The 15,485-nt window shown below is 38.9% G+C and overlaps 1 protein-coding gene across 4 annotated transcripts in view; it reads left to right on the forward strand.

The window, feature by feature from the left end:
• The window catches only part of TENM1 (teneurin transmembrane protein 1), a 1,047,296-nt gene that overhangs the window by 232,386 nt on the left and 799,425 nt on the right, over positions 1 to 15,485 (forward strand). For all 4 annotated transcript variants that reach the window (XM_082262885.1, XM_082262886.1, XM_082262887.1 and 1 more), the window contains exon 2: positions 1,896 to 2,189. In XM_082262885.1, the coding sequence (XP_082119011.1) occupies positions 1,970 to 2,189 (220 nt within the window). In that variant the 5' untranslated portion in view covers positions 1,896 to 1,969. The remainder of the gene's footprint in view (positions 1 to 1,895; positions 2,190 to 15,485) is intronic.

Here is a 15,485-nt window from a genome sequence, read left to right on the forward strand (position 1 = left end):
TGCTTTGGGTTCCACAGAGCAGTTTTATACTGGACCCTAGTAAATAAATATATGATGTCAGTAATATTCTACAACTTTAACAACACTAAGACATTTAAGAATGATGTTGTCTTTAGACTTTTATCATATGTAAATAATATCTGATTTGCTAGAATTTGGCTCATCTAATTGCAAAGTGAGTTTTGATATTTCCAGCTTCCTGAAACATAGTACTTTTGTGTATTACCTCTTTGCTATCACTATTAGATTTAGACATCATGCTGCTCTAGGCATACTTGAACCATGACATTATTTTTTTAAAGTTGTTACGCCTTGCATTATGCAATTATTGTAGTAAACACTAAAGCTAGAATTTGCTATTAGAGGTGACATATGGCCTGCATTATACACAGAACTACTTTTGAACAGTACACACCACCAAACAAAAGAAAGAACATATGCATTCATGTTCATCCACTGCACTCCCTTCCCTATACAGAGTTTGACAGAAAAGGAAAACAAAATAAAAGCATCAGAGGTAGTTTCAAGTTTTTTTTTTACGCTAGAGCTTTCTTACTTCTCTCAAAATCCCCTGAACTACCTTCCCCCTACTGATGTTTCCCTAAATTAAGTGACTGTTGGCCAAAAGTGTTCAGAAAAGGAAACTAAGAAAAGGAACATGTAATGACATTTTGTACATTTGGGGCTTGGTGCTGTCTCCTGTAACCCAGCTGCACTAGGCATTGGCCAACAAGTGCAATTATGGTAAATGCAACTCTATTTGCTTAAGGCCCCTTTCACACTATCCGTCCATCGGACGGATTCCGTTTTTCTCAGCGGGGGATCGAGCCGCCGATCCCCCACTGAGCAGGAGGATAACAGCTGTGTCTCCGTGCTGTGTGCGGAGACACAGCTGTCAGTTCCCCATGCATCTCTATGGGGGAAATCGGATGGGAACGGACCGTCGGTCTGTTCTCATCCGATCCCATCCGATCCGCTGGACGGATGGAAAATAGGGTTTCCATCCGTCCAGATTTGGATCGGGTGTCAGCGGACATGTCTCCGCTGACATCTGATCCCCCATAGAGATGCAGGGGGGACCGTTCAGATCCGCAAAAAAAACGGACAGGCGGATCTGAACAGTCCACCTGTGTGAAAGGGGCCTTAACAAAATATGAGCATACCAAGTAGTAGAAATCATGATCTACCTCATTTGAGGTTTTTCTGAATCAAGGTAATATTAGTTGACACTGGTGATCAGGGCAATAAAGAGAGTTAATTTCCCTAGTGGGGAAATAGAAAGCAATAAAACTTGACATAGATTCCAACCCCTAACCACCCTATCCAAATCTAGAAAAAAAGTTTTGCCTTTACTTTTACTATCATTGAAGATTCCTACCTGCTGCTTTTTTGTTGAAAGTGGCATGTGTATTCAAGTCAATTTCTAGTTTCTAAGCGTTAATTGATAGAGTCTGCCTGCTGTTATCACATGATCAATCCAACCGCTTGCAATAAGAAAAAAAAAGCACAAGTAAAATATGCCAGGAAATGAGCAGACATTTTGGGAAAGGGGGTGTAAAAAAACAACATTCAGAACTGCTTTATAGTTTTGCCAGGGTTTCATGAAAGCAAAGACCGGTTTTTATCCATAGCTGCCCAGAGATTGAAATAAAAGTACACCAAAGTATGCCTTGTTTGGTGAAAGTAGAGTTTTCCCATAAGCAAACTGAAAAGTGTTAAAATCCTTCTTTAAGGACCTGTTCAGATGATTTAATTGTTTCAGCTTCATCTACAGTGAATTGCACTTTATAATTATGTCACTTCTTATGTTAATGTTTAAGTGGGTTTTTTATTGTAGATTTAAAAAAAATGTGGATTGAGTTACATAATTTAACATTCAACGTATTTTATTGCAGGAACAAAAAGGAGCTCTTCTCTTCATCTCTGAATGCTGTGCTCCATGACTGTAAAATAATCTTTTTAATAAGATATGGAGCAGATGGATAGCAAGCCTTACCAACCATTATCAAAAATTAAGCATGAAATGGATCTTGCCTACACCAGCTCTTCAGAAGATAGTGAAGATGAGAGAAAGCCTAGACAATCATACAACTCAAGAGAAACCCTTCAAGAATGTACCCAGGAAATGCGATTAAACTACAACAGCCAGAGCAGCCGAAAAAGAAAAGCTGTTGAAGACTCAACTCAAGGTAGTACAAAAAACAAATCTCTAATACGTAGTGCTGCATACATTATAATACATTATACATTAAAGCAGTCTAATCAGGTTAAAAAAACACAACTAATGAGTTTTTGAACATACAACTTTTGAACAGCTAATATATCAGTGACATTGGCAGTTATCAAAGATATTCTTATTAAAACACTTCTGTGTAATTTACTCCTATAGAGTTTTCTGTAGCACAGCTTGCAGTTATAGAGGTTTCATAGACTGAATGAATAATGTAATCATTGGTCTTGTGTTGTATCAGAACGAATTTGGGTGCCTGAGCTGGTAGCCCAATGGAAGGTCAGGGTGAGGATCAGGGCATATAAGGCTCCTTTAGGATCAATATCAAGTGCAATCAGTCACAGTAAGTGCTTGTTATAGCACACAACCTTTTAGAATATTTCTGTGTGAAATGGGCAACCAAGGGAAAAGGACTGGAAGTGTTTAACTGCTGTTTCAAGGATAAGCAGATGTCTCACCTCATTAGTAACTGTAGTGTCCTAGTGCCCACATTTCCCCATAGCTTTATTGTAATCACAGGGTGACATTTTATTATGACACATATTTTTTTGTCACAGACAATTAGTGTGTCTTGTTGTCTTGATTAGCTTAAGTGTTTTGGAAACTAATCAAAAAGTGAATCGAGTTTCTTTGACTGCTAAGGAGGCATTAGGGAGTCAGTGAACCTAAAGTAACTGGAGATGACTTGTGGTTTAAAAACTATAAAGCTGGATTTACATTATGTTTTGTGAAAATGGCCATATACATTGTGCATGAATGTGTCTAAAATAAAAATTACAACACCAACAACAACACTGGGGCTGATCATATGACTAGAGTAGGCAAATGGAGTCCATCTGTCACACTCAACAAAAAGGTAGCAGGCAAATGTTAACAATAAATTTAATAAAAATAACAAATAATAAAATAATAATAAAATTATTAAAATAAAAATATTTCAATTGTGTATTACTTATCTTTTTTAGTTCTCAACTAAAATTGAGGTACACATTAATGAATTAAAACACTCCATATCAGGTTCACCCAATTAGTTAAACGAATAAAAATAGCAAATAACAATAATAATACAATCCGAAACTGAACACATTAAATGCATTCTTATTATTAAGGAGATGAAAAACTCTTTGTTACCAAAGGGTTAATGTCAACAGCTAGATTTAAACTATCCCTTACAGACAATCACAACAGCTCCATATTTTTGCTGAATAATTCAAGAAAACAAAATTGCCTCTTCCACAAAACACATTCATTGCTTTCTCTCGTCCTGGTAAAGAACTAAACATGCAAAGCAATCTCTACATAAATATATTGACGCTCTGCATATAAAAGTAACCTGTAATTTATCTTCTCTATAATTTTCCTTGCATTGGGACTGTTATTTTATATTCTGAAAAGTTTTTTTTGTGCATAAAGCCGAAACACAGATTTCAACAGAGACATTTTAATGTTATTTCTGAATTTTTTAGATCAGTTTGCAGCAGCTAAACTAAAAAAGAAAGAATGAACTGCAGGGCAGGATTTTTAAATTCGTTACCGATTGCAGTTTCGTTCTAGGAAGAGTTTTGTCCAGGTCCTAAAAAAAAAGGCAGCAGTCCCACATGCAGTGGCGTACCTGGCATATCTGGCACCTGGGGCACATCATTTTGCAATAAGTCCCACACACTCGCACACATACACACACAAAAAAAAATAAAAATAAATGCTGCACTTAATTATAGGTGGATCCAAAAGTGAGAGGGGCTAAAGGAGTATGGATAAATAAAACTTGAATCTACTGACTATATACAAAGCACACATATGCCACAGTGCTTGTTCCTTTATTTTCAGTGGTGCATAACACAGAAATCGCAGGGCTCAGGAGCAGTTAATGCTCAAAATGCAGGGTTAAGAAGTGCATAACACAGAAAGTGCAAGGCTCAGGAGTGCATAACACACAGGTCATTGCACAGAATAAAACCAAAAATTACCCCCTCCTGCCATAAATCCCCCCAAGCCAAACCCCCCCAGTACAGATCTTAGCCGACAGCTCCAAACATCTCCCAGTACAGCTCTTCCACTGCAACTCTGAATCCCCCCTCCCAGCCCCCCACCTCAATAAAAACCTCCCTCCCAGAATAACCCCTTAGTAGAGACCCACCTCCCAGTACTGATCCCTCAGTACGGACCTCCCACCTCAGTACAGACTCATCTCCTCAGTACAAACCCTACTTAGTACAGACCCTCTCCCCACCTAACCCTTCAGCACAGATCTGCAGTACAGACACCCTTAGTACAGATTTCCCTCCCAGTACAGAGTCTCTATTTTACTCCCTCAGTATTTTTCCTCCCATTCTAACACCCCAGTATAGTCCCCCTCCCTTTCTAACTCCACAGTACAGACCTCCCTTAAAAGACCCCTCAGTACAGACACCCCATACCAGGCTAACTGCTTAGTACTGATCCTACCCTGTATACAGCCTAATCCCTCAGTACAGACTTGGTGCAGACTGCAGTCCTTGCTCCCTCTTAGTATTTAATTGACCATATGTTTCTAAAAAGAATATAGCAAGTAAAAACATTTTTAATAGTTATTGAAACAGGTAATTGTGGTAATTTATTTGGAACTACTATAAACATTTTATTGACTGCTGTAATTATTATGAAAAACAACTAACAAACTAACAACTAACAAAACAAATATTAAAACATTTTTTTTACTCGATATTTATTCATGGTGATTTCTAAAGATATTTTGTTTAGAATCACTGAAATGGAAAAATATTATTCTATGAATGATGTCTAGTCGATTTTTCATTGTATAATCTAATATTTTCCCTTGTGTATGTAGTATGGGCTAATACTGTATCTGTACACCATGAAGAGACTTTTAGGAAGGTCAGAATTCTGCTCAGGTTGCAATACTCATCTGCTCACTGATACTGTCTTCTGCAGTAATCCCTTTATGCCATCACATGTAATTAGACATTCAAACCAAATAATGCCAAATGTAATTTACCCCAGGAAATTGTGATTATACTGTGCATGCAGGGTGTCATGGACCTGTCTCCTTAGTGAGCCTTACAATGGTGCCCTCACATTCACAGTGTAATGATGCATCATTTGGGACCACTGTCAGGTGAAAATCTAAAGAGGAGTCTGCATGTTACATGACCAGCCTGAAAAATATCATTTTTTATATCATATGCATGCAGGAGTCTCCAAAGGGGAAGAGTGAGATTGGGGGGGTCAAGGATCAGATCCCAGACTTGGGTTTTAATTCAGCCAAGTTTATTTTCTATTATGGCTAGTATATATAGTCACAACTGTCACAAAATCTTTATCTATTTAGGTTGACTGCACATAGGTGTCAGTCACAGAATAGTGGAAGAAGAGCCAATGTCATTGGCTTTAGCCTTTTACCCTTGTCAGATCAAATTTTATTATTTATGGACCTGATCTATATTATCATACTGTACCTTGTATTTGGACATGTTATCAATGCTCCTGAACTGCTTGATATATTAGGTGACATTGTCTGACATTGTCATAATGGAGTTTTGCAGTTGTAGTATTCAGTCTGTTAAATCAATAGTGTTCTTTCCCTTTAATTTAATTAGGACAGTAAAAAAGAGCACTGAATATATTTTGTAATCAAAGTGTTGTATTATCTTTTTCTCCTAGATGAGTTATTTATTATTGAAGTTAAAGTAGAACTTAAAAATAAATATTACTGTTTATTCCTGTTTCTATAAACCCACAATTTGTAATATTTTCCTCAGTGCCATTAACACAATAATTATATGCATTCATAAAAGTTTTTAGCTGACAAGTAGCATTATTTAAAGTTTAACAAGTGCAAACTTGTATTAACCAGGGTGCTAGAATAAAAAAAAATAAAATAAAATAAAATTAAGGTTTCAATGTGGCTCATGTAGTGGTACAAAAATGTGTTTGATCACATTGTGCCAACATTGGGAGCTACTTCACTGTATACATATGCCACAGTCCTTATAATTACAAACGATGGCTTAATTGTTGTGTCAGAAGCAGCGGCCCTACATACAAACATTAACTTCTCTCCTTTAATGTGTACTTTGTTCAAAAACATTAACTTTAGCACAATTTTTCCTTCATTGAAACTAAATGAAAGTAAGAGAAACTTTATTTAAACCATTATGGACTACTTGACAATCAGTAACTGTTAGGACAATTAATGTGTTTATTGATTGGAAGTATGTGATATACAATATATACAATATATTTTGTATGTACTTTATAAAGTGGAGGTGGGAGATTTGAGAGAACCTAAATATTTCAGTGTTTGGCATATCTAATTTACTAATGCAATACGCTTTCCATTTTGGGCCAGATGGGAGAAAAAAGTGTCCGATTCTGTATAGCCCTTTATTCAACCACCATTTAAAGGCTTGGATTTCTAGACCTGGAGGGAATTGCAGGTTTCTGAATATATGGGCCAGTGGTCTAAGAGGGGAGATTAGTTGTGTGTTAGTTCTAAGAGTATCCCATAGTGCAAAAGAGTGAAAGAAGGTTGGAGTGAGGATTGAGGGCCTTCGTTTAGTAGGACACCACAGCAGGTAGTCCAAAGTGTGGCGCTGAACAGCATGCCTCTCTATGTTAACCCAGTCTAGGAGTCCTGAGCGTGCATATACTACTAAGATTTGATCTAGCTGGGCTGCCTAATAATACCAGTGAAGGTTGGGTAGGCCCAATCCTTCTTGTTTATGGGCGCAGAAAAGAACCGCTTTAGGCAGGCAGTTCCCCTTTGCTCCCCAGATGAAATTGATAGTTTTATTTTGGAAGTGACTGAGGTGATCCCTGCATATGGGTATAGGGAGGGACCTAAAAAAATAAAGAATTTGAGGGAGTAAAGTTACCTTGACTGAATTTATCCTCCCCAGCCAAGACAGGTTCAGCGGAGACCATTCAGATTCTATTTTTTTTTAACAATGGGGGATAGTTAGTCTCATATAAATGGTCTATTCTGGGAGGAAAGCTTTCCTCTAAATATTAAATTGTTGTATTACTCCAAGAGCACTCGAATTGTCATTGAAGGGTAGCGACTAGGATTGATGGTAGGGTAATATTTAAGGCTTTGGATTTGTTATAGTTTACCCGTAAACCCGAGACCTTGGCAAAGACCTCTAGGGTGCGACAGATGTAAGGGAGAGAAATCATGGGGGAGGAAATTAATAATAGGATTATATATATATAGGATTTATGCGGCAAATAACGCACATTTATGGTTTAGAGGGCTGCAGTTGATTCCATGTATATCTGGGTTCTCCCTAATTGCTATAGCTAGGGATTCAATTACAATAGCAAAAATAAGGGGGGAGAGAGGGCATCCCTGCCTTGTACCTCTGGAAAAAGTGAAGGATTTAGAGTGATGTCCTTGAAGGCCTTTTTATGCTTCCGGGGCAGAAAAAAGACAACCAATGAGGTTCATAAATGACTCCCAAAAACAACAACGCCTCAGGACAGAGAATAAGTAAGGCCAAGAGAGTCAAAAGCTTTCTGGAGGTCTAGAGAGAGCAGAAAGCCCTCTGGAGCTTGCCTTTCATTCCATCTAGAGTTAACTAGAAAAATTATATAAATTGCCCTGCGGATTTGATCCAGCTACCTGTCGTCCTGGGATGAAGCCTACCTGATATTTATGGATATAAAGGCCTATGAATGATTCAATACGATCTGCGAGTATTTAGTCAGGATCTGGAGGTCATTATTTATTTACGGAGTTTGGGCTATAGTTACTTAACGAACTTGTGTCTTTTCCCGGTCTAGGAATCACTGAAATGTATGCGCTGAGTTGAGAGAGCGATCAAGAGGGGCACTCCGTCGTAGAGCATTGAAGAAGCATGCCAGATATGGTGATAGCGTATTAGAGAAAGTTTTGTAGTATGGGACAGAGAAACCATCAGGACCAGAGGATGAACGAGATTTTAGGTTTTTAATCACTTGCGCTACCTCCTCCGCCAAGATCGGCTGTTCAAGCCTTTGTCTTTGTTAATTTTCCAAAGTGGGTATCTGGATTGAATCAAAAAATGTATCCAATTTTGGTTGAGTGGGAGTCGGTCCATACTTTATAGCTTTTGATAGAATTCCTTAAAGGCCTCTAAAACTCGTTGTACGTTTTGGGATAGTGTGCCACCCGCTATCCTAATTATAGATAAATTATAAGAGCGGGTTTTAGGTGAAAGCCTACTCACTAACATAGTTCCCAATTTATCTCTTTGATAATAGAACTTTTTTCCACTTTAGATGTGAGCGCCAGGTAAGAGCAGTGTGAGCGGCATCTATGGACTCTATAGGTATCGTTTTAGGGTCTCGTTTATGTGCCTTCAACGTAACCACCTCAGATTGATTGGCCCAATGGATCTGGGAAGCAATTTGAATCAGTTCTCCACTGATGGCGTGGGCTGGTGTCGTTAAGTAGAAAGTATTCTTTCAATTTTAATCACTCTGATAGGGTCGCTTAGGATGGATTCATTAAACTTTCATCTGAAGTTGCTTTTCAAACCCAATGGATGCTGGAGGAGCAAGAAAACTGAGGAGTGATCTGACCAGTACGAGTCCCTAATGAAGGATATAGTGGCTAGAGGGACATGTGCTGCCGAGATAAGGATGTGGTTGATCCTAGAAAAGGATTAGTGCGGGTGAGATGAATGGGTTTAATCGTAAACTGTAGGGTTGATTTCTTTCCACACATCCACCAACCCCTGTTGATATATTAGCTTGGCGATACGTGAGCTCTGTTTAGAGGGACGAGTGAGGCGCTTTCAAAGAGGTCTTTTCTTGTCTAAGCCTTGATTGAAGGCTACATTAGAGTCCTCTCTGTAAATGACTGTGTCTTCCAATAAGGTATTTATAGTGCTGAACATGTCTTAAAAAAACTGAGCCTGACCACAATTTGGGGCAGAGTAGGAAATGAACGAATACATTTGCCAGTCTATAGTCCCTTTAACAAACAGGGATCTCCCCTCTGGGTCTTTGTATTCTAATTAGAGAGTGAATTTGCAGTGACACAAGAAGGGTATTGCTACCCCCTTAGTTTTATCCTCAGCATTTGCTAGAAAAAGGTGGGGAATTTAGTATGGTTGAGGTAAGGGCTATATTGTTTAGGAAAATGAGTCTCTTGGAGCAGAACCACATCCTTTTTTTGAGTGTGTTAATATTGCAATATTCTTTTTCGCTTGACTGGTGAGTTTAATCCTTGAGTGTTGTGGAATACTATCCGCAAAGGAGTCAAAGAGTAGTTGATGTTAGCAATTGAGCATGAGGGGAGTAAAAATCAAGGTAAAGCAGCAACTCACCAATGTACGTGTTAAGTTGAGCTCAGGAGTTACAGGGACTTGATTGGGTGTCAGGAGGCCGTGTACAGTTTTCAAATCAAGACTGGTCTCTAGGAGGAAAGAAAAATTTTGGAAAACAAGGAGGAGGTATAAACAATCATACATGTAGAGAGGTACAATGGGATCCATGGTGGTCCCTAAGGTGGAGGGTGAGTAATTTCCCATACCCTTGTAGTATAATGAAAATGCCTCCTTTATTAAAGAGGAGGTAATCTTGCCCGGAGATTTAAAAAGTCCAGATCTCTGAACCACCCCTGCCGCCGAGCTCCCAAAAATTTGAATCAACTAATATATAGCGCAAGGGTCAACTAGAGGTATAAACACCCCTAAAACAATTGTAAAACAATAGTAAATGATATAAGAAGCATCAGTAACCCTGAATCGGCGCCTAAATAATGTAGAGGGTCGAGGAGGAGCAGGGGGAAAGGGAAGGGGGAGGGAGGGAAGGGAACTGGGGGAAATTAATGGGAGAAATAGGGTAGACGGAACAAGAAGAGGAGAAAGGTGAGGGCATAGACAGTGGAACGACTTGTGCATATGTTGACTGAGTGGTCACCAACCCGGAGAAGGCACTATATTAAGGGCACTTAGAAGCAGTGTCAAATTGATATAGTAAAATCCGTTTGTCACAAGGCACGCTGTTACGTCAAGCTTAATGGAGGGGTACAAAAAGTGCAGGTCTAGTTGTGGTAGAGACAAATTTGTCTATTTCCATCGATTCAACCATTAGCAATCATTCAGGGGAAACAGGTTTTGTAATGGAAGGAAGGTCCAGATCTGTGCTTGATGCAGTAAAGCCTTTGATAAATGAACGAAATAAAACAAGCAAACAAAACTCAGAAAACTGTGTTTCAAAACATATTCATGTGAGATTTGGGCCTATAGCTTTAAGATCAGTTCCAAACAAAGTCACAGAAAACTAAGTAACTTCTGCATAGGAAGGGCTAAACAAACCAACATAGCTATATGGGGTATCAATCAAGGAGGATGACTATCTTTAAGTTTCTTGGTCTTGGATTTTTGCCACAGGGGATAAAGAGGACTGTTAGGAAGGTGTCATTTGGAGGTCCCTGATGCTAAGGCAGGAGGGAGAGATGCAAGTTCCTGGGATATCAGCTTCAGTTTCAGCAGCAAACTTTCACCTTCTTTGAATGTGGCAAAGGTGTAGGTTTTACACCTGTATTCAAATTTCAGCCTGAATGGGAAAAGCCGCCAATATTTGATGTCCTACTGGGTTAGTGCGTCAAGCAATAATTTAAGGGACCTCCGCCTCTGGATCGTGGAAGGTGAGAGGTCAGCGAAAATTTGAATAGGTTGCCCTTGAAAGGATATTTGGGGTGGAGACTCTCCTCATGACCTCTTCTTTAACGGTGAAAAAGTATGGTTTAACAGTTACACCCCTTGGCAGGCCATCAGGGCTCTGTGTGCCCGATCAAGCTCCAGTCTATGTGGTTGTTAATCAGGAATACGTTCCTTTTATAAATGGGTGTACAGCCTCAGGGATGTCTTTAATTGATTCAGGTATGCCTCTGATTCTAAAGTTGTACCTTCTGCTTCTGTTTTCAAGATCATACATTTTCAAAAGGACTGAGCCCAGCTGGTTCTGGAGATCCTGTATGCATTCTAAGTTTTGGTTGGTTCTGGTCACTGTGTAGTCTAGTTTATGCTCTATAGTTTCTATGCAGGTTTCTAAATTTTGTAGATCTGCTTTAATGTCTCCCGTGATCTGGGAGGCGGTATTTTTGAGGCCACGATCAACTAAGTCCGCAAATTTTGCAAACCTGGCTGGCATATGGTCTATGTTACCCGGTAGAGGTCCAGAAGCCTGGGCCACACAGTTTGTCTGGTCAGGGCCTGCTTCCATAGGTATGTGAAATCTGTCAGTGTGTGTTCAATAAGGGACTCTGTTGAGGCTGGGGACACTGGGCCTATCAGAGGTGTACTCACAATTGAGGCAGGGCCTAGATTAATTGCAGGGGATGCAATGTTAGCCAGAGTGGAGTCAGGCTGTGGATGTGGCTGTGTTCCATCTGCCATCTTGCGGCTCACCGCCTGTATCTCACTCGTGGCGAACTGTCCCAGGAGGTTTCGGCATGCTGTCCCCAATGACATAGGGGAGACCCGGAGGTGTTCCCTTGCTTCAGGCTGCTGATGGTGTGTAAGTAGGGGAATGTTTTACCACAGCGTGAGGCTTCGGTCGGCTGGGGCTCCCGGCTCAGGCGGCCATATTGGAAGCCCCAGCGCATGCGCCTCCCCTCCTTACCAGAATTTTAGTGATATTTTTATTTTATCCATACTGAAAACCCCTGAGTGATTGGGGCTTCCATAGCTAATGTTATTCATCCCTGCTTGTGTGACTCATTTGCGATATGGTACTTGGGTCCACAGTTTCTAGTAAGCATAGTACCACTATCCTTGGTGGTGGGTTTGTCAAACTGGTGGCTATTGGCATCGGTGTTTCTTTATTCCAAGCACTCTTGTGAATTTGGATTTTATATGGACACTTCCCTGGTGGCGTTAAGTGAAATGCCTCTTCTATGAACTTTATAGTTTATACCTATTTGATATAATAGTTCTGTGTGATGTATGTTCATATATATGATCACTTTAGGCATTTTTTTTATTGCGCTGCACTTATGTATTTTTAGTTTCATGCAATTTTGTCAATTGTGGTGTTAGCAGTTTTATTTTCCTTTCATATTAGAGCGGTCATTTTTCAGAATATACTTGTACTACATAGTTGAAATCTAAAGAAAATTGCACAGCAATTGTAAAAGAAAATTCTATAATGTACGTCCAGCTTAAGACTTGAGAGTATGTAAAGTACAAAGTGCAGAATCTATAGGAATGTTTAATATACAGCCCAGAGTAGAGGTTGCAGGAATCAGCCATATGTAAGACACAGAGTTTATGGGTCAAACGTATGTAATGTATAGACCAGCATACAGAATACAGGGATCAGGAGCATATAACTTTTAGGGTGCAACAATCGTTAGTATGTAATTTACATTGCAGCATACAAAGCACAGAAGTCAGGGGTAAGTATCATACAGCACAGCATAGAGAGTATGGTGGTCATAACTATATAATTCACACTGATTACTCCCCCAGCAAAAATCCCTGAGTAACCCCCACAACAAAAAAACTCTTCCTTCTCAAGCAAAGATACTGCATCTCCCCTTCCTCTCTCCCACAGCAAAAATCTTCCCCAAACAAAAAAAAATCATAATCAAAATTCCTATATATCCTATATATCCTATCTAGGCCAGATCAAGCACCTAAGAATAGTTTGCCGAGGGCTGAAGGAAATAACAAGAGGTAGTCACAAGAATGGATTACTGGTGATTTGCCATGGTGGTGGATGGGAGCCTCCATTTCTAATTAGGCAGCCAACAATGAAGCAAAAAAACAAAAAACTGAGCTATGTGGAAATCTTGATTTTGAAAATGTATGTATGTACAGTATGTACCTGAATATTCCCAGGCTGACGTCTGAAAAGTTATGAGCTATGACATAGAAAAAGCTAAATCCCTATTGGTCTAGATCCAATCAATAGCTAGGATTCTATTTCTGCTGTGTTTAACGCATCCACCTAGTTTGTGTTGTTTGTTATTTGTGATAGACCTTTTAAATTTATCAAAAACAGGACACATTTCTTGTCTCAGATCTCTACATTACAAAACTTTATATATAATTAGTGATCTCTGAAATAAACATTTTTTTCCAGACTGCCAACATTCATATTTTTCAGCCTGGAACACAATGATATGAGGCACAGATACAAAAGAACAAATGGATACTGACTGATCTCTGTACAGACATAACTTTCACTTTGTCAACATACAACATAACATAAGCAAATATTTTTGGACAGCATACACAGTCTGCAATACACTTTGTAGAACAGTTATCTTATCGCATTTGACAACATATTTTCTTTTTAACATTTATTTAATAATGTAATGAAAGATCATAGATGTGCAATAATGCCAAGCCATAATTGTTTTTAACACAAAGTGTTCAGGGCAATGACGTATGACAGCTAATTGGTTGCTATGGTTTACTGAAACTTGCTATTGAAGTTCATGTTATTATATTGTATATAATCCTTGGTGTTTTATTTAAAAATGCAAAATTAGACACCATTTGTATACAAAGTAAATAGGTCTGCACTACATGATTACAACACCTCCAACCTTTGCTAAAGTGTGGCAGCATTTTTTCAAAGCTATAATATGTATTTGCATATGTGTTTTGTTGTTAGGAAAACATGAATTTCGGTTAAAAGAAGAACCATATCATAGCAATTCCAGCAAAGCAGAATGATTCACCGATTAAGCTTACTACAAAATTGCAAGCTTCAGCATTTGTGCTTGGATTAGAAATACTGTAGCAAAGCATCCTTCACAAGCAAACCTATCACTATCAATTACTGAATTTTTAACACCGCACATGTGCTTCCCAAAGTGTAACCCATTTTTTTGCTGTTTTACTCTATCATTATAATTCTAATTCCAAATAAAGTAGTATTTATACAATTATATAAGGACACGAGTTAGGGAACTCTTTACAGGGAAATTATAATTCATTATATAGTAATAGGTTTTATTTATTTCATACATGTTTAAGTGGTTTACCTTTTGAAATATGTTACATGTCATACCTGTGTTCAGGGTGTAACATGTAACATGTTCCAGCACATGGTCCCTCACCCCTGTGACAGTTGGTGGGGGTTTCTCTGCACTGCAGCTGCTGCCCCATTTTAAAATCAGTGCAGCTGAGCAGGACTCTGCCTGCACATCCACATCATTCTTTCACATCGATCTGTTAATGAATAAACTACAAGTCCCATCTTCAACCATGGCAGATGAACTTGTAGTTTTAATGGATTGCAAGCAAGCTGATCAACTGGCTCATAATAAACTCATGATTAGAGTTGAGCGGACACCTGGATGTCCGTGTTTGGCGGGTTCGGCCGAACTTGAAAAAAAAGTCCGGGTCCGTGTCCCGGACTTTTTCCGAACTTTACCCGGACACTGAACCCCATTGAAGTCAATGGGGACCCGAACTTTCAGGCACTAAAATGGCTCTAAAACACCAATGGAAAGGGCTAGAGTGCTGCAAATGGCAGCAAAATGTAGTTAAGACTTAAGACGCGGCGCGCTGGGGATCTCGAACTTATAAAGACATGGTCACATGCTTCAGATGGCCAATCACAGCTACTAATACATTAGTAGGCATGGCTGTGATGGCGCACACCAGTTAAACGCTTGTTGATTGGCTGTTGAAAGCCCGCCATTAAAAGCGCGCCATTACATACAAAACAGGAAATAAAATGGACGAACACGGATTTTGAACCCGAACATACAGTAAAGTTTTCGGGTCTGTGTTCGGGTAACAAAAATACAATTATTCGGTACGAACACGAATAATACAGTCCGTGTTCGCTCAACACTACTCATGATCTATGGTGCAATGCTTTGCAGGCTCCTGGGTGAAAATAATAAACGCACATTTGTTTCCTGCAAAAATTTGCACATTTATTATTTTTTTTCCCAAAAAAGGTAAACTTAGTCTTTTAAAAAAAGAAAAAATATATATTTTATATATATATATATATATATATATATATATATCAAACAGCAAGAGAGTGGTTATCCTGAAACATTGTTACATTGTGTAATGGTACTGATTAAAAGTGAGAGTGTAACATTAGAGAAGGCTAGAAATAATTTTAAGGATTTGATACATTTGCGTATGCTATTTGTTTCCCACTATAATTTCATATCACATAGTGTAAGATATTTGCTTGTATAAAAAGGCACTATTGTATTTTGGGGAAAAATATCCAATGATGCCTGAATTCAAATGTATGCCAAAGCAGTCTTTTAGGAGAGGAGCATGAT

This window comes from Pelophylax lessonae (assembly GCF_965119305.1).
Source record: "Pelophylax lessonae genome assembly, chromosome: 7".
Lineage (NCBI taxonomy): Eukaryota > Metazoa > Chordata > Amphibia > Anura > Ranidae > Pelophylax > Pelophylax lessonae.